Source organism: Pagrus pagrus (assembly GCF_965226575.1).
Source record: "Pagrus pagrus genome assembly, chromosome: 11".
In the NCBI taxonomy this organism is placed as follows: domain Eukaryota; kingdom Metazoa; phylum Chordata; class Actinopteri; order Spariformes; family Sparidae; genus Pagrus; species Pagrus pagrus.
In genome coordinates, this window is record NC_140195.1 from 7453221 (window position 1) to 7475667 (window position 22447).

The following is a 22447-nucleotide window of genomic DNA, read 5'->3' on the forward strand; positions in this document are numbered from 1 at the left end:
CTCACACACATGTGCACGCACACTCACAGGGTACAGCAGGTGCCGGGCGTGCGTAGTCGAGTCGTAACTGTAACCGTGCCCCTCCTTGTCAGCGCTTTCGCCTGGCACTCAACGCCAAACGCCCACACAGGCAGCCCGCACTGTTGCCAAGCAGCAGGAGACTCAAGCTCACAGTGGAAAGCGAGATGGGGGGGTGTGTGTGTGTGTGTGTATGTGTGGAAGAGCTGGTGGAAGGCAATGGAAAGGGGAAATATTTCAAAAATGGAGGGAGGGGGGGTGCTGTGTATAAAAACACACTTAACTTTAGGCTACAACGCAGCGTGTGTGGTTATCAAACGTCTCTGTTTGTCAGCAGGAGTCAGGCGGGTCACGCGCTGGAGGTGGGATGACGCAGTGCGCTCCCACACTCTTATTTCATAGACAATGGCAACAGAGGGAAAAAAAAAAAGAGAAAAAGCACAGTTTGAAGTGGGTCGTACCAATGGCTGAAATTGGACGGACAGATTATACCCCCATCAAAGCCACGTGGATGTAAATGGAAGGCGCTCTCTGACCGTGGGCTGCTTCACCAAACAGTTGTTGTGGTGTGTGTAAGTGTACCGAAAAAGCCTGCCGCTGGCTGGCAGGCTGGTGATGTCTTCCTGTGATCGCCGCATGTGATCGCCCTGCTCCCACTCTCCTCGCTCGTCTATACATAGCCTCACCTACACGCTGACACCCCCATGCCACTGCACAGGTTCGAGGAAACACTGGCTCCAGCAGCTCCCGTTTCCATCTCACTTTCCTCCTCCCCTCGCCGTCCTTCTTCCCCTCCATTCCTCCTCTCTTGATTATTTTCACCCTTGCCCTCCTCCGTATTCAACCTCTCCCACTCTCATGTAGCTCGCTCTCCTCCCACTCTTCTTCCTGCCTCCAGCCTCTGTCAACTCGCCGCTTTAAATACACCTCACACATTTCTCCCGATGTACCACTTTTCTCTCCTGGCCTGGACTTCCTGTGTCCTCACGCTAATATCTCACGACCCGCGATGTGTAGATTCATGTCTCAATCCCTTCTTTTTTTTTGTATTATTTTGTCGGTCTGTGTGCGCCTGCTAATGACAGCAAGAGAAATGTAAATACACTAAGCGTGTGTGGGTAGTGTGTGTGTGTTTTGTTTGTCCATGGAGGAGGAGAAGAAGAAGAAGAAGGAGGAGGAGGAGGACGGTTTGGGGCATTGTGTGTGTGTCTGTTATTTTATGGCACTCTGGGATTCAGGCACAACTGCTCATGAAGCAAAAAAATCAGATCTTAGATGAGCCTGTCAACACTTTGCCACACTGGGGGATACTCTTAACAGGAGGCATTAGCTACCGCTGGTAAAATACAAATCTTGGCAGCGCAAGACCGCACAGTGTGTACACGCACGGCTCAGGCTTACATAACAGCACCTCTGCCTCTCTTCACATCTCCATCCAGAGCTGAGCAGGTCAGCGGGTTCAGTTGTTCAGAATATTCTGTTTCTCTGCGCTGCAGAGGGTTAATAAAGACAAATTAAAAACACACGGGTCATATGATACAAAATCTGTGCCTGAAACTCTCATCTGGGCGCTGACTTGTAACCTCTGTGTAATCTTCATAAATAGGAATGAGCGAGGCGCTCTTGTTCAACACGCCGCAGTTAAAATAGCCACTGACAGCTTATTCTCACTTAATTGGAACTTTTTTATCATTTGCACTCAGTAAACGGGCGCTCCGCCTACATGATTATATCCTTAAACGCTCTGATTTTACCACTCTGATTAGAAACCCTTCAACTCCTTCTACCAGCCCGACTCAGTGTCGTAGACTTGTGTCTTCGTTTGGCGCTCAGTTAGTTAAAGAGGACTTGTATCGCAGTTTGTGTGAAGAGTAGTGTTAAAGAATACGATGGTGATATTCTGTACTTTCGCAAAACATTTCTGGAGCTTCACAAAAACAGCATTGAAGCATTCTCCTAAGCAGCTGAAGTAGATGGGGACTTGTTTTAAAATCTTAAAAAAAACAACTAAAAGAAAAGATAAAATTGCTCCATACAGCTCATGCAACATCCAACAAGTCTCCAGAAGCCCAAAGATCCCAAATTTATTTGAAAAGACGTCATTTACACCCTTTAAAAAGTCTGAGATCTTCACTGTAGCTGCTAGGCTAAAAGCATCAGCAGCTCTGTCTCGGGGGTGTAAATGACTTCTCTTCTAATCAATCCAATCAAATCTTTCATAGACTTGGATTACGCTGGATGAGCTGTATGGATTCCCCCCCACTGCTCCTTTTAAGGTGCCTCTTGATGAATATTTACTGTCTTTTAGTTGTGTTTTTGGTCTCTACCAGCTCCTGAGGGAAATATCTGCCTCTGTAGCTGCTAAATGCTCCACCATGCTCAACAGATAGCTTACTGCTAACTCTCTGCTGTTTGGTGCTGAGCAGGTAGTGTGCAGTGGGTTTTAAGAGCTTCACAGATGCCTGCTGCAGCAAAGTCATCGCTGTAAGAGTGCTGATAGTGAATCAAAACAGTACAGCTGCAGGCTGACAGCCGAGCGGCGTGCCAACACTGGCTGTGAAGCCTCATGAAGCCGAGTTGAGCTGCAGATTCAGGTTCATCTCAGCGAGTGAACCCTTTCACATTGTTTTCACATTGTTGTTTGAAACACAGTGGCATTAATTATATATAAGAAAAGGTCACAAGTATAAAACACTTAATTTTACAGATCCACAAATTTCATGGTAGGTGGTGATTACCAATCAACATTTCAGATTTCTAAATTACCACAATAAACACCTCAAAATGTGTTGAACTAACCCTGACATGATTTCATCATAATATTCTGTTATTTCCCAGTAGACAGTAAATAAATAGCTGGTAATTTCTTTAAGACATTTCCAGGAAACTTCCAACTAGTTTCTGCCTAACTTCCCCTCAGCAGGCCACTAAATTGAAGTGAGTTTTTGCAGCTTCATTTCCAACGAGTCAGCTTCTACAATGATGTTGGGTAATGTTTTCAGTGAATTTCAAGGTAAGTGTTTTGGTAATTTGGGAGTAAGTTCAGAGACATTTCAAATATGTTGCTTAATAATTACCACCTACTCACCTCGAAATTTCTGGACCTGTAAAATAAAAGTGTCACCAAAAAGACTTTCCCATCAGCTGGGCAGTGTAGCTTTTTCAAACAGGAGTAAAATACTTGTTGGGGACTCGTTTCAGCTGCAGAATTGGTGCGCTAGTCAGTATTTACAGCAGCAGCAGGAGAGTGTATGTGGGTTTGACTCAAAATAAAAATAAAGTGTAATGACGCAACATACTGTATTACACTGTGCAAGTGTGGGTTATTGATGTGTTTTTAATTTTTTTCCTAACAAAACAGTGGAGCTCTACGGCTCAGAGTAAAAGAAGCTGTAAGAGACTAACAATTTTTACCCCGACACTTCGGTTTTGAACGCCCGCTTGCCCCTCGGCACAGAGTCACGAGGGGTAAGTGGTTGAAATCTCCCCTTATGAAATGGGACAACCCTTCAAGAACGTCACACGTCGTCAGTCATCGTCAGCAGGGTTTTTTATGGAAGCAGGCGCAATTTCCAATATGCTGTCTTCGGCTGCGTTACTATGGCAATCCTCACATTACAACAAAACCACTTGCCATTTAGCTGTGCCGGATAGAGAAGCATGGAGGCTCACATTTAGGTTCTACCTTCACGCCATCAATCAAATCATTGAGTAAAAAAGAGCACAGCTTTGTTTCCTGGCCACTAGCGGTGCTTTTATGGGCTAACATTAACAACCCGTGCTCCTGCCCTGCCAGTCTGTACTGATATTAGACGAGCGGTGCCGAGTGCAGCAACTTTACAGCTCAGCTCGTCGAGACTTCAGCAATCTAGAAGCGATTGTTTAAGCTTATTATAAAGAAAATGACCGTAATGAATTGAAAGGACAGAGGTCTTATAACCCTCAGTTCGAAGTGTGGCTCTGATAAAGCTTCATTTGGAGGACCATGTAGCCCCTCGCACCCTAAACAGAGGAGTTGGATAGTGTATTGGGATTAGGCCTCTGTCTACACAGGAAACACTTGCTAGTCAGATCAGTTGGTTTTCTTGGGATTTGTTCACAGTACGAAAAATAGAAAATATCACCAAACGTATTCCTTAACAGTTTAAAATTAGGTGTTGCTGATGCAACCAGCAAGTGAATATAACACAGTTTGAAAATTCACACAACTGGCGACAAAACAAACTACAGTAAACTACAGCGAACTGCTCGGGTGCCACAGTATCTCACTTCCTTTCTCGCTCTCTCTCTCTCTGCTGCGTCTCGTCTCCGTCCTCGTGCCTCTCTGAGAGTGTTTCCATGCTAAAATGATGGGGACTGCGTGTCCTTGACAGCAGCTGGCCCCAGTGAGAAACCAGCCATTTACATGCTAATCTCAACCACTGCTCACTCAAAATCTGCAGATGGAACATCTCTAATTCCTGCCAGAGTGGAGGGGCGGCCGAGAGGCTTTTGTGCTATATGTGCACTTTTGCATGCATTACAGAAAGTGGTTTTCCTGCAGGATGATCCGCAGAAGAACCCCACTATAGACGAGTATAGAGCTTTACATAATCCGTCAGAGTGGTTGGAGTTTCGCGCACAAAGCTCTCATGTAACAAAACTCTCATTTTAACAACTCTGGCTGTGAGGATTTCTGTACGTTTCTTTCCTGAACCTTGACCTTGAACTCTGTAACGCACCTGTAGACTTTCTGCGAGGAGTCGAACCCAGCAGAGACTCTCGCAGGTGTTAGTCACCTTGCAGTTTGTACAAATTGTCACACATCTACCTCTCTTTTCTCCCTTTAAATGTGTCATTCCTTGTACTACCATTGTCGCTCTATGACTTGTCACTATCAATGTGCAGCTTCAGATCAATCTCTCTCTCTTTCTTTGTGTCTCTCTTTCTGCTTTGCCGCTGACTGTTTGTGTGTCTGTTTTCTCTGCTTTCTCCATGTCTCTGTGCGTGTCGTCCGTCTCTGGTCCTTCCCGTCAGTGTCCGGCCGTCGTCTATCTCAGGGCAGCCCACCTCGGCTCCCTCCACTCCCACGGCGGCGGGCAGCGCCGCCTATGCCGCTCTGTTCCCCACCAGTCTGACTGTTCACAGCTTCGTCAGTCTCCATCAGTACTGCTGCCCCTCCACTGACCAAAGCTTACAGCAGGAGGACAGGTAAGGGCCACTGCGAGGGCCTGAGCTCAGTGAGTACGACACAATGAGAATAAAGAACCCCTTCAACAACCTCCAGACCTCTCTCCCTCACACAGTGGCCTGTCACCACCACTTTCTTTCTTTACACCTCATCCTTCGTCTGCCTGCTTTCCTGCTTTTCCTTTTTCTGCACACCCACCTCCTAATCCAAACTAAGAGCCTGTGCTTCAGTCTCCTACCACTCCCAGGTGTGAGTAATAGCTAGAGTTAGGCCCCTTCTACCAGCTTGAAAAACACAGAGCTCCTCACACAGTCATCTTCAATAAGCTATGGGACCGAGGTGGACTGAGTCACAAGTGATCCTGGCAAATTCTCACTTTCTTTCCTCTCCTTCCCTCGTTTATCCTCCACCTGATGCTGCTCTCAGACACGTCAGCGCATGATGCTCCAACACTGCCATCTAATGGCATTAGACAGCTGTGATGTGCACCTACTCTACCACACTTTTAATAATGTAGCCTGTTATGTCCCTGTTTGAGCTAAAAATGCAGACAGTGCCAGGCTTTTCTGGTTTCCACCTGTTTGCTCTCTGCTGTCTTTCTGCTGCTTTTGTCGCTTTTGTCTCACGCTCTTTTTCACTCTGTCCTCCTCTCTCCTGTCTCTCTCTGTCCCGTCTGTCTGCCGTCCTGTGTTTTTCTGTCTTTCTGTTCTGACCCGTCCCGTGTTGCTTTCCAAGAGAGGAGGGTGAGGACGAGGGTGCCCATCAGTTCTGTTGCCCCGCCTCAGGCTGCAGCAGCCCCTCCTCTCGCTGAGCTGACGTGTGACTGACCGCGCCACGACTCGCTCGCCCATTTACCTGTGAAAAGACTATCACGGTTTATGCTGCCAGAGAAAAACGGAGACCTCACTGTGTACCAAAAAACAAACTCTTTTCAAAGCATTATAGAGGAGGGGGGGGGAAACAGACGTGCATGCAACCTGTGGTCTCTGTGACAGTTGTGCTATCATTGGTTTATTCATGTATCACGTGGTTTGTGCTTTAATTTAAGACTGTTGATGTTGTCTTCTCTCCTTATTCTTTGCTATTTGTTCCTTTTCTTGCAGCCATATCAAGCTGTCAGAGCGCATCACCGTCGTCCGCTCATTACTGTCGCGTTCATGCTTATCTTGGGTTCCCTAGTTGAGTCACGTCAGTGCGGATGTGCTCAGTAGTCACCATTTGTTATCTGTGCAAATCGCCATACAGTCCTGTCACCAACCTTTATGTAATGTCAGATGAGCTAGCCTCTTTCTATTATGCAAAGACATTAATCGTATGTTAATTTGATTGTTTCCTGCACATCGGATAATTATTGTCTCATCTCCTAATCATGTTTATTCGTGACCTTGACGAGATTTATTTAGCTTGTTGATTTAACTCTAAACAAAATAAAGATCTCTAGTTCCTTAAGACACTTTTCTTTTTAAAAATGCCTGGAGGTGAAATATGTGTTGCTGTAATTGCTGTGTGTTTGTTTCAGTCATGCTGGAATGTCGCTCACACACACCCACCTCACTCATCTCCACCTCGGGGCAATGTACTCATCCATACGCAAAAAAATTCATCATAGGAATTCTATTTTAAGTTATGTATTGATCGTGTGGAGCCGCATAAACCCTGAATGTGAATGCTTTCCCCTGCAGAACACGCCGTGTGTATCCCGATACTGTTGCTAACCTGATTAGCTTATTTGCTAAAGTTGGCGTCTCCACTGGTGTCAACTTTGTAAGAGAATCAGTTTTACAATTTTCTAAATATCCAGGTGACTGTTTAAACCCTTCAAGCCTGGTCTCCAGATATTTGGAGGCCATTTTTCAACCGTTAAAGTTGGAGCACCATGTCCTGATCACCAGGTGGTGGATCCCTAGAGCCTTGTTCGCAATTCCAGTTGATTACTGTGCTTGTATCTCCTTCATTTTTAGCTTTGGCATGAATTCGAAATGGCGGAGGGAGGAGGACATGCGCCAAGTATCTCTGGAATAATTGTTAAGTTGTCGTATTCTTAGAAAGCCAGACAGGTAAAATATTATTTAACTAAGTACATTGGAATAAATACTTTACTCCAATTTTGTTGTTTGAAGCCATCGCCCACCCACAACCCTGGTATTGTAGAAACTACTCCCTCGTTCACAACTGAACAATGAAAATAGAATACAATCAAGTAAGGTGTGAGGTCCTACGTATGTTGGAAAAGTATATAACACAACGTAAGGATGTGAGAGGCATTAAGAGGGTGTAATGATGGTAGTAAGGCCAGGAAAGAGCCCTGTAGTTTTTCATATGTTTTTGTTCTCACACTATGTCATCCAGGTTTGAATAAAATCCATCTTGTACATCGTTTTCTGTGACTGAGTATACATGTGTCCACTCCAACAGATGCCAAGAAGTATCTTCTGACATTTAGATTCCACCTTATTTTCAGATTTCAGCTAAATATACATTCAACAGAGTACTTTGGTGCATAACGTCTACCAGAGTGGACGGATGTTTACTCGGTCAACAACAAAAAGTTGTACAAGAAAAATAATATGAAAATCAGGTCGTTAAGATGAAAAAAAAAATGTTTTTACCTGTCTGGTTTTCTGAGAATAAAAGAATAAAAGGATTCAACATTTATTCAATAATTACTTTTTATACCATTGATGCATGGTGTCCACTGCAGAGGACATTTCTGTATAGTACGTATAGCTATTGAAAAGGGTTATTGGCGTGATTTTTTTTTTCCACTCGTTTCAGAGTAAAAACAAACCTTGAACATAATATAACCTTTTGATTCAATGATTCATCCATGAAGTCTTCCAATTGATGGTTTACAATGAAACCTTTGCAGTTGTTGTTTCTCAGGACATTTATTATCTGTGCACACTGCAGCAATATGAACTAGTGAAGTTCAGAGAGCATGATTTACCAACATCTACAACACAAAGTACTCACATGTCACAGAAAGATGCAGTCGATTTTATCCGCACTCATTATGTCTCATTTTCGGACTAGAAGCCACGTCATCTATCTCAGCTGCACGAAGCCACTACTCATGTGCCCTTGCTTTCACCTGCAGCCATTTAGACAGTGCAGACATCAAGGCTAACCACTGATGTTTCCCTTCATACATTTAACTTAAGAGTGGGATATAAAAGCAAACGACAAAAACATTTCTTATATTTCTCCTCCCCCTTTTGTTTTCAATAAATAAATGCACCTCTTCCATGTGTCTCTTTGTCTATTCTTACTGTCCGTGGTGTCGTGCCGTGCTTGTGTTTGGTTTGGTGTTGTGTAATAAAGTGACTGTGCGTGTGTCAGCTGGTGCAGCCGAGGAGGGTGGAGGGGGGTGAAAGAGCTGGGCAGGGTGAGTGGAGTTCATAGCTGTCAAAAGACAAGTCAAGAATGTAGCCTGTACAGCTTTTCAGGGCGAGCAAGAGCTAATGTGAAAGTGTGTGTGTGTGTGTGTGTGTGTGTGTGTGTGTGTGTGAGAGAGAGAGAGAGAGAGAGAGAGAGAGAGAGAGAGAGAGAGGGAGGGAGGGTGTGTTTGTTATTACGCTGCTCCAGTCAGTGTAGGACCTCTCTCTGACAGTAGCAGCATGGTAAGAACTCGGCTTTCTTCACTTTTCTTTTACATACTAAACACAAAAGAGCTTTTAGTGAGAGATGATACTTGTTACACCAATGTTTGTACCGCCAGCTACACCTCAGTGATGTATGACATGTGGTTTGTATTGTGGATCACAAGTGTGTGTGTGTTGGTAAAAAGAAAATTAATCGTTACAGACAGACAGAAAAACACAGGGAAAGTGGTTAAAGCACCAGATAAATGGTGTCTTTCGAGTGCTTTTTTAGGTATGTTTTAAAATGAAGCTCTGACAATGGATGGGCTGATAAATGGGCTACTGGCAGACACCTGTGTGTACATGCCGTCCAGGTGACATATCACATACCAATCAAAGTCTTAATAACCTGCCTGTCAATGGTGTCACTCTTGAGAAAATGCATGCGCAGCATGCAGCCGCAGAACAATAACCATACTTGCTTCAACTCAATGTCAACTTTCAAGTAAATTAGTTACAATAACAAACACTCCTACAATGTTTTGTCATGTTGGTCTGAATGGCCTCGAGGCAGATTCATCAACCCTGAAGAGAGGTCTGCAGACAGCACTTTGAAATGTGTGCACGAGCCAAAACCATCACAGGTTTGTCACTGGGTAGCCTCTCGAAAGTCGAGACCATCGTTCTGTAATGAAGGTTTATATATTTCGTCCGCCTGCCTGTTTATACAAGACTTGTTTCTTCATTCTTCTTCGCCTCAGTGCCAGAGATCTTCTGATAATTTCCACGCTTACAAAACACTGCCAGATATCAGCTAGATCACTCTGCAGCAATGCAAACAATACAGTTGCACCTCTCTGTCACCACCTGGACTCATTAAATAAACATAGAGCTTGTTTGAGCTCTGAACTGGAGGGTCTGGGTCACAGAAAGTGAAGTGTGTGTGTGTGTGTGTGTGTGTGTGTGTGTGTGTGTGTGTGTGTGTGTGCGTGTGTGTGTGTGTGTGTGTGTGTTTATGTGTGCGTGTGTGTGTGAGATGGGAACCTCACAGCTTGAGACGGTGAAGTGGCAGAAGAGTGTTGGCGGTGGAGGAATGCTCGATGTGACCCATGAATGATGTGATTGTTTCTTTTCAGTTTCTCCGCTTGGAAGAATGGGAGAACATGTGACAGAGAGAATACAGCTTGTTGATTTATTTGTCATGATGGAAAAATAGAAAAATGAAAAACACTGTGTTTTTCAATCATATCATCAAAGTAACTGGGATGACATTCAGTTGGACACATACCTCCGCCAAGGCCCAACAGCCCCATTTAATTCAATCAAGCCTTTATTTAAATTTGTACCAAACTGTACTCACTCATAGATGTCAGGCTGATGATTTTCATCAAGATCAATGCTTTATGGTTTCCTTGTGTCCCAACTTTCAGTTTGTTTTGGTTCGGTTTTCTTTTTCTCCCTCGTCACAACGTTGTGCTTATGATCTGCTTAGGTTTCGGCACAAAAACCACTTGGTTATGGTTGGTAAAACATTGTGGTTATTTGGTTTCAGCAAATACGGTTGGAAAAGACCCCAGGTCTCCTTAAAAAAGCACCCAATTTTGTCGCCACTGAAACGGCTGGAGATGGTCCGCCTTCCCTTGCGAAACAGCAGCTTTCGGTCGCCACAAAAAGGGCTGGAAAATCTGCCCACAGACTCGAACTGCGGTCGCCCACTCGGCAGCCTCGTGGCTTGTCATAACACCAACACTATCCCATGCCAGGTTTGGTACAAATGTCGACCTTGGACGTATCTGTGGTTTGCAGAAGCTGATAACATTATATCTGGGCGACTGGGCTGCAAAAAACACCTTATCTTTCATTGTTAAAGTAAGTGAGGAAAAATTTCTCGATCTGCCCCTTTATTTGGATCCGCACTAAAAGTTAAAGGGGTCGATTCCAGGCTGAAACTCATCCTCCATCCAAGTTTGGTGGGAATCCGCTCATCAAATAGCAAAAATTGATCATGAAGAGATTAGAAAGGATATGAGATAACTACACTGAGTCAATGCTCGGGTGGAAGTGAGTCAACAGACAGGTCGATGCAATTATTGGCATCTCCTTGGCAGGCAGCAGAGAGGTTAATCCCCGAGCCTCCATGTCCTGCTGAGGGTTCGATTGGCAGAGTCGGACCGACCGCTGCTCTTTCATACGCACATGCACACTGTCAGCACATCAATATTATATGATCGGCAGGGGCCTGCGTGGAGTTGACATTGCGCTTTAGCCGGCGCACACTCGTTCACTTTCCCCTCATCGGAGCTCTTGTCAGTTTCTTCCCACATCTTTTACACTTTCACCACCATCAGCTCATCACTCCCCTGTTTATTAGATTCCAACCATCTGTTTCAGCTCCAATTAAATGGTTGGAGGTAGTGAAACTCTGGGGCTGGTCTTTATGAGCGAGTCTCTGGAGAGCACCTCTCTCTCTGGCACTGTAACAGGAATACAGGGTTTCTTACATAAGTAATGAGGTGCAGATGCCAGCTGCGATATGGCCACACTCATGTTTTATACAACAAACTTTTTTTTTTACTCGCATATCATCCTCACCTTGTCTATCACCGCATATTGCTGCCTGGCTCTAGCTGCGGGCAAAACCAAATGAGAAGTTTTGTTTAATGCGTACACATGTAGGTGGGTTGCGGAGCATTGCATAGGAAAGTCAAATCGATGGTGAAACAGAAATCCTCTATTTCTTTATCAAATATTTCACTATACGTGGAGACTTTTGGTAGGTATATACTGCAAAATGAAAACTTGTTCCTAACACTCAGAGGAAAACAATCAGATCTGTGATACTTGCACAGGTCTTGCAGCATAAAGACCGTGGAGAAATCACTGAGGACGCACAAAACTATCGCTCTTGTCTCAATATTATTTTCCTTCTTTATGAGATGTGAGCAGAAACGGATGACAGCTGAGGTTTCAGAAGGATTTAGGGGTCAGATCAATCCAAGAAACAGTTATGAATATTCAGAGGCGGATTTATGAAAACCTGGCTGACAGCTCTCTTAAAGTCGTGTTGAATATATTTTAGGTTTCCGTGACTCAGTTGAATGAAAATACCATCTGCTCCTGCTGATGTGCGTAGCAGGAAGTTACAGTGGAGCCGAGTCCCTGCTTGTGTCTACCTGTTGGCACCGTGCAGAGGCACTCATGTGGCTAGTTTCCACTCCTTAATAGGAGCCGTTTTAAACAGCTCGGAGGACGGCAGAATTTCTTCTTATTCGCTCATTTTTCATAAAGTAAACTTACAGACGATCCTGTATTTGCCTGGCTCACTCTGCACACACATTTTATCTGTTTTGATAACAAGAAGTATTATGTAGAATGTCATTCACAACCTGTGGAGCATCTCCAACACCCACCTCAGTGGTAATAACAGTCAATACATTGTCATGGCAACTACGCTTCTCATCCTAACAACTGCCTCATCGCCCACAGAGGTCCCACAGCAACCGTCACCAGGCAACCCCCTCCCTCTTCTCAGTTTCTCTATTTAAGGAGCAGAGGAGGAGGAATGATAAATTATGCCGCACACAGAAAAATAAACATTTTCAAACGGGGGGAATGGAGTTGTGAGCAACAACTTGTTGCTCGTAATTGGCTCTCTCAACATAGAAGAAAAAAAACACACATTCTGTTACTGTTGTGATGAATTTCCTGGAAATAGTTTGAATATAATTATGTGGAGTTGCTGTTAAAGTTGGAGTAGGCGGTTTTCTGGCAAAAAAAAACAAGTACAAGTTATTCATTTCAATCACCTCGATCATGATTGTGTTCCAGATATCTTTGTGTCTTTCTGAAGCAGCAAATCTATGAGAATTACTGTCCTGTTTTCTTTGTAAACCTGTGGGCCTGGAGAGACCTTTGCGATGACATAATGTGGTTCAAGGCTTTAGCTAGCGACATTAACATGAACTTGAAATAGCTGCAGTCATGAGTCTTTGGCTACGGTTTGCAGAAGGCTTAATTATTACTAACATTCAACAGATTACAGACACATTACCTCCTTTTTGGTCAATCTACCTACAAAACCTCACCACACAACTACACACTGAGATATAACAGGAAAAGTAAGTTAGCAGCTTACCCGTCCAGAAGAACAGCAAACTTGAGGCTAACCACAAAGTTGTCTCCATCCTGTGAAACCGACAAGTGTTATTGCGTTTATTGTCAGACTCTTTTTAAGACTCAATTGTTTGAATAAAACACATATACGTTGAAAACTTACGTTAAAACATTTCTTTACGTTGCAACATTACATTTCTTTTGGTTCAACTATTCAATTTTATGTTGTGACAACGCTGTGCTTATTCTCTGGTGCTTATTCAAAGGGGGTTCGAAAAAGATCATGTTTTGACTTAAAATACCTGGTTTGGCACAAACATTGCTCGAAATGGTCCAGAGGTCAGCTTAAAAAATATCCAGCTGTGTCACACTTTGAAACGCTGTGGTCCCTCGTCAAAAACATCCAGTGGTTTCAAACTTTGGTCTAGCTGGTGGTCTAGCTTGTAACTCAATCACCATCCTCTCCACCTCCTGATATGACAGCCAGGTCAAACACTTGTTATGTGAAAGTGTTATAAAGGTATTGTAGAAATGTGATTATGGTGTGAGCATATCACTGTGTGCAAAAACATTAACTGCCATTTTTTTCTGGCGACTGGGCTGTTCTTTTTAATAAGTCCTTCTTCCATTTTTTGGGTTGCTCTGCAGTGTAGGCAGTTAATGCCAATGCTGGCATAGCGACTTTCTTTTTATTTTTTAGATAGTTTTTTGGCCTTTTCCTGGCTTTTCTTATTTTCTCACAGACCACACAGGTTATGATGGATTTTTTTGCCCAATGACACCAGAACAAAAAACCCAATCTACTCCACCATTAATTCTTTACAACTCATCTTAGCTGTGTTAATTTCTGCTTCCCTGCAGGTGTCAGGATTGTGTCTTTGTATCGCCGGGCTCTTGTGTTATGCAACATAATGGAGTTCTCCTCAGTGTTGTTAGAGTCAACAGTAATTTCGCCGGGTCATGAGTTGCTTGAAGGCACAGGATGTCCTGCTGTAACACTCTGCATTGTATAACGTCTTCCCCTCTGTGCACTCTAAAGACTCTGAGTTTGTATTTGAGAATCACTTACAAAATCAAGCTAATTAAAATACCTACAAGTTATTTCCTTGTTCCCTGAGAAGCCTTTTCCTTCTCGTCGACCAAACACTAACACAGGAAGTTTCTGCAATCCGGTGGAGCAGTGGCAGTTCAAGGAAGTCGGGAGGAGGACATGAGCTGACCCGCTCAGAGCAAAAATGGTCCAAGTCAACAACAAGGCTCTATTTCAGTCCTGTCTTGGCAGCTGCAGCAGTGTCTGATGCAGAGCCTAAATTATGCAAAATTCAGAAACCAAACAGGCCATTCTCGACCACCAAGATTTGCCTATTTCATGTGCTGAATGTAATTCTCCCACACATCTCTGACCCTGGATCTCTGTACTCTGTGCCTTGTTATGGGACTGGCAGCAGCTGACAGGAGGGGGTGCGGCTAAGACGAGGAGGAAATGAAGGCATGAGCATGTGACCGCAGTTTGTTCTCTTAAACACAGACTGACTAATTGACCTGCGGTGGCTTTTGTCTGGGGGAAAAAGTGCCTAACAGGAGGACACTGGAGGATTTCTGGACTTACTTGAACGCTGATAAGTTTTGCTGTTTTGGCTTTCCTCACTGCAAGTAGGAATCAATCCATTTGAATCCAGCTAAACTTTATTTGAGAGCTGCTGCTGTCTCACAGGCTGAGTGAGTGATCCGGGAGGAGATGCTATTCGGTTGTGTTTTTGTCTGACGATGTTTCATAGCGTGCTGAAGTGCCTGTTTTACACCTGCCGCTGACATAACAACCTGGTCTTTCCTGTCAGTATGGTGCTGCTGGTATGCGCCGGTGGAGGAGTGTGCTGATGACTCGCGAAAATGTGCTGTCACTTCTGTGTATGTCAGACGCGGATACAGTGAGGGAAAGACAAGAGACTGAAAGAGGCAACGGGGAAGTGAGAAGCAGAGAAAGACATAAACACTTGTAGGGCTGGCTGGAAGTAGTAAGATATTAACTCATCCTCTGGACGCAGTAAAGGAAGGAGATATAAAGCAGAGATCTTTATGTCTGTTTGATCATCAACCTGCAATGTAGACAAGGACTGTGGTCAGATGTTGGGTTACAGCACCTCTTTGAAGCAATAAAAGTTCACCATGAGTTGGTTACCTTCTCGCCGCTCTAAACTTTACATGTAAGTCCTCAAATATAAGCTTTTCTACATAATTTGGTGACTGAACTTTCTCAATCAGTCATTCAGTGTCTAGTTTGCACCTAACACACTGGTGCTATGGTGTTATATTGTGTCAAGCCGCTTATGACTCATCCTAAAAGCTTCTGCTCATTTTCTCTTTCTCTAGTGTGGAAGGGGACTCCCAGTGTCCGGAGACAGGCACCCACAAAGACAGCTCATTCGGCCAGACGCCCTACCTGCGCGGCTCCGAACGCTACACTGACAGCAGCAGCGGCGGCGGCGTTGGCGGCGGACCCTCTGGATCCAGGGACCCTTCGTGCGTGGCTGTCTCCAGTTCTGCGAGCTTGGCCTGGGCACTGCGAACACGCCACCAACCTGCAAGCCTGGCCCTCCGCAAGCAAGAGGAAGAGGAGAACAAGCGATGCAAGGCCCTTTCAGACAGCTATGAACTCTCAACAGATCTGCAGGATAAGAAGGTATTAATACTGTTTGTGTTGCAAATGTTTGTCTTCTTTGGTGCAATGGCAAACATAATGGATTCCTTTCAGTCTGGCTCACCAGACGGTGATTACGTAATATCTTTTTCTTCCCCCTCACCTTTCGCCAGGTGGAGATGCTGGAGAGAAAGTACGGTGGCTCCTTCGTAAGTCGCAGAGCAGCTCGGACCATTCAGACCGCCTTCAGACAGTATCGCATGAACAAGAACTTCGAGCGCCTCAGAAGCTCCGCCTCAGAGAGCCGCATGACACGCCGCATCATCCTGTCCAACATGAGACTGCAGTATTCTTTTGACGAGCGACAGCCGCAGCAGCAGGCCCAGACACAGACCAACTTCACCCACAGTGTGGCCATAGGGCCTCCTCATTCCCCCGACCCAGACCGCCCAGGAGCCTACACCCATCTAGAGGACTCCTTCTCCAAACAGGTAGCAGTATTATGGGTTTACGAAGCACGGGCTCGAAAGTAATTAAGTTCTAAATGGTACATTATTTATATAACTTTTTATGGCATGAGAGTCTCAAAGGTCTTTTCGCTGACAGAAAGAAACAGAGAAAGAAACAGTGCTCAAGGAAGGGAATGCTACAGGAAGGAAGACTCATAACAAAAAGCAAAAATGGCATAAATGATCCAGGTCAAGGCACTCAAGGTAGTTTGAAAAATGTAAAAGGCCTTTATTTCCACAGGCTGGAGATGTTAAAAATACACCAAAGCCTGTTGGCTTGTGTGTCCTTCTTCCTCTACATCCTGCAGAAGGTGCAAGCCGACACGCGTTGGTGTATTTTTAATGTATCTATCCTGTTTAAATAAAGTCCTTATACATTTTTCAAACCACCTTAAGTGCCTGGATCATTTATGGCTTTTTTTTCTTTTGACCTTCCTCTCTTTTATTGAGCTCATTAAACAACTGGACAAAGCCAACTAAAAGACATTTTTAATCTTGAGGCACCACCAACCACAAGTGTGCTATAACAAAAAGTTTGACTTTCTGAAGTGAGCGATGCTGATGCTGCCCCACTCTGTGTTCCTTCTAGGTCAAGTCCTTGGCTGACTCCATAGACGATGCCCTCACCTGCCGCGCGGGTCGCGATGACTCCCAGGAGGGCAGCAGGGAGGGTGGAGGGATTAGTGAAGACTTCGGGGAGTGTGTGTGGAGCAGCAGCAGCAACCCCTCCTCCCAGAGAGGTTTGGGAGAACGAGCCAGGGGGGCTGGAGGAGGACTCAGTATGCATGGTGACAGCACCGCCACATCATACAGTGACGTCACGCTTTACATGGATGATGGCATGCCGTCATCTCCGCTGTCCCTGGATCGGGCACCCAGCAGCACAGATACAGAGTACTGGGGCCCCGGCGGTGGTGTCGGAGGGCGTGAGGACAGCAGGGATACTGAGGGAGGGGGCAGCAGTAACAGTCGCCGCAGCACGCCGTGTACTGAGTGCAGGGACTATCGTCTAAGGGGCGCACATCTGCCCCTCCTCACTATTGAGCCGCCCAGTGACAGTTCAGTGGATATGAGTGACCGTTCGGATCGAGGCTCTCTCAGCAGACAGCTGGTCTATGAGCAGGAGTCGGGTGGAGGGGCTGGATCCCCTCAGGGAACCCTCAAACACTCCCCCAACACAGGCGCCCGCACCGCCTCCACAGCAGCGGCTCAGGGTCAGACCCGGGCGCCTGGCAGACCCATACCCACGCACATCCCTCACCAGGTGGCCGCACATCACCACCATCACCACCACCCTATCCACCACCATCAGTACCCTGACACACCCTCATCATCCTCCTCCCCCCAGCAGCCCCCCACCACCCCTCTGTCCTCCTCCTCCTCTACAGCTCTGCCCCCCGGTGGCCTGGAGCAGCCGTGCTGCTCGGACGGAGACAACGACTCGCTCAACTCCACCACCAACTCCAACGAGACGGTCAACTGCAGCTCCGGCTCCTCGTCTCAGGACAGCCTTCGGGAGCCTCTGCCACCTCTGGGAAAGCAGACCTACCAGAGAGAGAGCCGCCACAGCTGGGACTCCCCACCCTTCAACAGCGATGTGGTGCAGAGACGCCAGTACCGCATAGGCCTCAACCTCTTCAACAAGTAAGACGCGTGTTGTGCTGATAAAGAGAGGTGCCTTTGAGAGTCAGGGTGTCTTGCAATAAATGTTGTTAAACATTTTCTCATTGACTACAGGAAGCCAGAGAAAGGGATCCAGTACCTGATCGAGAGAGGTTTTGTGTCGGACACTCCAGTTGGGATTGCTCGCTTCATCCTGGAGAGGAAAGGCCTCAGCAGGCAGATGATTGGTGAATTCCTGGGAAACCGACAGAAACAGTTCAACAAGGATGTTTTAGAGTAAGTATGGGAAAAGAAAACACAGGAGCAGCAGCTTTTCTTGAGAAGGACAACTCTAATAGATCATGGGGAAAAAAATAAAGTCAACTCACATATTTCATGCTAAGCCTGAGTGGATGCAAGCTTGAGGGAAAGCTGACCTGACTGCTTGTGTGCGTTTCAGCTGTGTGGTGGATGAGATGGACTTCTCAGGTATGGATCTGGACGACGCTCTCAGGAAGTTCCAGGCTCAGATTAAAGTTCAGGGAGAAGCCCAGAAAGTGGAGAGGCTGATCGAGGCTTTCAGGTTCGTATGCGTTGGATACAGCGGCTTTACGATGCCCGAGCTGAAAGATAACTAAGGATATGCTGAATATTAACAGCTGCGGCTGGAAAATCGAAACTTAAATGCTTGAACTTTTTTGTCTCTTGTGCAGTCAGAGATACTGCGTGTGTAATCCGACCCTGGTTCGGCAGTTCCAGAACCCGGACACCATCTTCATCTTGGCCTTCGCCATCATCCTCCTCAACACGGATATGTACAGTCCCAACGTCAAACCTGAGAGGAAGATGAAACTCGAGGATTTCATCAAGAATTTGAGAGGTGCCGCCTGACAGAAAAGACACCTACACTTAATGGCATACATGACTTTATGAAACACATATTAGGTTGTGGATCTTTGCATTCATTTGGCGGCATACCGTTACAAGACGGAGACCTTATTTTTCGATCAAATCATGCATACAGCAGTCACGTCAGTGTTCTGTCACAGAGCAGACGTTCACACTGAGCCAGACAGCAGCCTGCCTCACAAAACAAGAGACGCAGACTGAACAACAACCAACAATAGCTTCTCTGTGAAAAGCCTCCTCATTATCTAATTTACAAACAGGAACACACTTCTTGTCCCGCAGACCAAACAAACACTCGCAGCCAAAAGTGCACAGATAACGTCAATTTGCATGCTAGATAGCTCATTATAGCTAAATATAGCATGTAAATGTCACTTTGATGTGTACTGATAGTGGTGTGGTCCATACACTTTAATAGCACTAACAACATGCCATCTGCCAGTGACACGTAGGCTACAGCCCAGGTTTGTTAACTGTCTCTTGTTACCGTCAGTGAGGTCAGTAGGTCAGTGACACAATCAAATGTGCTCGTCTGGACATGAAAAGGAGCATTTCTGATATTTATCTATATATCTTTGTCTTAATAAGAAGAAACTATTGGAGGATAAGGCCTTGAAGGAAATTCAGTCATTATCTCCTCATCTTCATGCCTGTTCTGGCATGAAAAAAAGATTAAATGATTCCATACAGCTCATCCGGCGTAATCCAAGTCCTCAGAGATCCCAAGTATGATTTGAATATATTTGACCCTTTTTAAAGCCAAATTCTTCATTGTAGTAGCTAAGCTGAGGTCAAGCTTAGTGTGTGTAAATAGTGTCTTTTCAAGTCAGTTTGGACTCTTGGGGCTTCTTGGATTACAGAGAAAGAGCTGTATGAAGCCATTTCATGTTTTCTTTCCGTTGTTTTTTAATATTTTAACCCAAGTCCTCATCTGCTTCAGCCGACTACGAAACTTCAGATAAAGACTGAATTTTCATTTTTGGGTGAACTTATCCTTTAACGATACATTTTTAAAAAACTGTTGATATATTTTTGACCTCTAACAGGGATGACTAAATGTGGTTTCAGTTGGACTTTAAAGGGCGAGTGTGTAGGATTTAGTGGCATCTAGGGATGAGGTTGCAACCGACTAAATACCCCTCGCCTCGCCCTCTCCTACGATGGCTGCTAAAAAATAGTTTGTACGTTCTGGGCTGTAGAAACATGGCGGTGGGACATGACGCACTCCGAGGTGATTATACTCTGATAAAAAAACACATAACTATGAAAACTAAATTCCATTTCACCCGATAGTTCCTCCTAAATCCTACACACTTGGCCTGTGAGTAGTGTTTAGTTTTCAAACACGTCCTGCTCCCTCTTGGGTGTGAAAACTGCACATATCACAGGAAGTTCAGCACCAAGCACAATAAGTGTTTTGTACAGTGACGTTTCGATAAACATTTCCTAAAACTTTCCCTTTCTCTGTCTCCACCCAAGGCGTGGACAATGGTCAGGATATACCCAGGGACCTGCTGGTTGGGATCTACCAGCGGATACAGAAATGGGAGCTACGGACAAACGATGACCATGTGTCCCAAGTGCAGGCGGTGGAGAGAGTCATCGTCGGCAAGAAGCCGGTTAGTTTCGTAATCAAATAAGGCAACATACAGTGCTTGTAATATGTCATCACTACTAGTTTTTCATTTATTTGTATTGTATGTGTCTCTGTAGGTGCTGTCCCTTCCACATCGTAGGTTGGTATGTTGCTGCCAGCTCTACGAGGTTCCTGACCCCAACAGACCTCAGAGGACAGGAGTTCACCAACGAGAGGTCTTCCTTTTTAACGACCTTCTGGTGGTAAGACTCCCGTTAAACACTTTTCTAAGACATAACAGATTAGAAAAACTGTTTTCACTTGAGAGGCCATGTTATAAATACGTCTCATCTATGCTGTGCATCAGGTGACCAAAATCTTCCAGAAGAAGAAAACCTCAGTGACTTACAGTTTCAGACAATCTTTCCCTTTGGTTGAGATGCAAGTGCACATGTTCCAAAACTCATGTAAGAAACCATATTTTCCTTTTTGCACATATCAGCTGCTCTTAATTATTACCCTCTATGATTGAAGTGTTTTATTTCTCTCTGTTTGCGTCCCTCAGACTACCCTCACGGTATCCGCCTGACCTCAGCAGTCCTGGGAGGAGAGAGGAAGGTTCTTATTGTCTTTATGGCACCCAGTCAACAAGACCGCACCCGCTTTGTTAGCGACCTCAGGGAGAGTGTTGCTGAAGTGCAAGAGATGGAGAAATACAGAGTCGAATGTAAGTGCCCCATCTGCTGGTGGTTACTGTGAACTTCAGCGGTATGATCGTCTGTACAGGTTGCACTTCAGGAAAGGCGGTGCATGTGGTGCTGGTATTCTTCTCCTCGTCGTGTTGGCCTCTTATTTAAATGTTTGTTTATTTTCAGCTGAGTTGGAGAAACAGAAAGGTGTGATGCGACCCAGCTTGCTCACCGGCGGCGTGGTAGGAGGAGGTGTAGGTGTGAAGAGCGATGTTGTGAATGGTACCCTGGGAAGGACAAGTTTTGATGACAACTGCTCGGTGGGTGAGGGTCTCAAACGCACAGCGCTCAGTTCATCTCTCAGGGACCTGTCGGACGCAGGTGAGACAACAGCGCCTCACAAACGGGGTTAACTGCATTTCCTGCCTGTCAGTTGGGTTGAATTGGGTAGCACGAGTTCTACAATGATTTTATTTTCAGCTGCTACTTTATCCTGTTTCTTTTTTCTCACTGGCACTCAAGCACAGCTCATTCAGTTTGTATCTTTTTTAAAAGAAAAACATGCAAACAAGCTTCAATCTTCATTACAATCTTCCGCTCTTTACTAACGTCACTCTTCCTGGTGGGGTGCAGGGAAACGTGGTCGCAGGAACAGTGTTGGTTCTCTGGACAGTACGATGGAAGTAAGTCTTAAAGACTAGATGTGATCCGTAACCTTTAACAGACCTGCCTTTCCCCTCATTGGTCATCCCGAGCACGCTCAGTGTGTGTACGGTGTGCATATAAATGGTGTGCGCGTGTACATGCATGTGTCCATACAGTGTGTGCCTTGTCCTGCACTGACACCTTTTGCACGGCTGTCTGTGTTCATACTTGCCAAAGCACGTCCTCCACCTCCAGATACAAATATGTCGTGTGTGTGATGATGTAAGTGGGAGCAGGAGCTGTAAAGCAGTGTTGTATTCAAGACCACGTAAAAACCGAGACTCAGTCAAGGCCAAGATTTGTGCCAGTCCCACAATGTTGACATCAAAGCCACTCCTAAAATTGATCTGATCCACATCTGCATAAAAGATCTACATTTGCAGAAAAACACCCTCAGAAGAAAGTTGAAAATTCCTCTGCATTCACCTTTTATATACAGTCTGGTGTATGTATAAGTGTACCATGAGAAACGTGTGATGAAGTAACATATTGGTGAACTTAATGCGTGGGAATTTACTTTGTTTTCTATGAGCAAAAAAATATAAACAAGAAGGAGCTGAAATCATCTTAACTATCTTTATTCAACACTCTTTTTCTATGTTCTACCATCCACTACCCGTACAATTTTTTGTGCAAGCATCAGGCTTTCTAGGTGACTCTTGTCTTCCCATAGAAAGCTTAATTTGTTACAGTATGTACCGTGATATCCCTGCAGTCGTGGTCTTGACTGAGTCCAATTTGTCTGAGACAAGACTGAGTAAAAATGCAGTCGATTCCTAAAAGAGACTGCGACCTTCAAAAAGTGGTCTTGAGACTGGTTTACAACACTACTGTTATGCAATCCCCCAGTGACTTCTCTAAACCATGATGATGCTTTATCCTCCCAGGGCTCCATCATTAGCAGCCCACAGCCTCACCAGCGCTACACAGTGCCAGG

At 45.2% G+C, this 22447-nt stretch overlaps 1 protein-coding gene and 1 long non-coding RNA gene across 2 annotated transcripts in view; one reads left to right on the top strand and one right to left on the bottom strand.

The window, feature by feature from the left end:
* Positions 1-22447, top strand: part of iqsec2b (IQ motif and Sec7 domain ArfGEF 2b) — a gene marked incomplete at its 3' end in the record, with an annotated part of 31348 nt that overhangs the window by 8370 nt on the left and 531 nt on the right. The window contains exons 2-14 of the mRNA XM_084365823.1: positions 15253-15562; positions 15694-16011; positions 16619-17673; positions 17767-17928; positions 18092-18214; positions 18345-18511; positions 20020-20159; positions 20254-20379; positions 20484-20583; positions 20682-20843; positions 20992-21186; positions 21439-21488; positions 22398-22441. Of these exons, the coding sequence (XP_084221949.1) occupies positions 15253-15562; positions 15694-16011; positions 16619-17673; positions 17767-17928; positions 18092-18214; positions 18345-18511; positions 20020-20159; positions 20254-20379; positions 20484-20583; positions 20682-20843; positions 20992-21186; positions 21439-21488; positions 22398-22441 (2952 nt within the window). The remainder of the gene's footprint in view (positions 1-15252; positions 15563-15693; positions 16012-16618; positions 17674-17766; positions 17929-18091; positions 18215-18344; positions 18512-20019; positions 20160-20253; positions 20380-20483; positions 20584-20681; positions 20844-20991; positions 21187-21438; positions 21489-22397; positions 22442-22447) is intronic.
* LOC311265636 lies at positions 12126-13111 on the bottom strand. The gene is made up of 3 exons (XR_014623604.1): positions 13046-13111; positions 12905-12954; positions 12126-12306 (listed from the first exon to the last, which is right to left on the bottom strand). It is a non-coding gene; the product is annotated as an uncharacterized lncRNA (long non-coding RNA).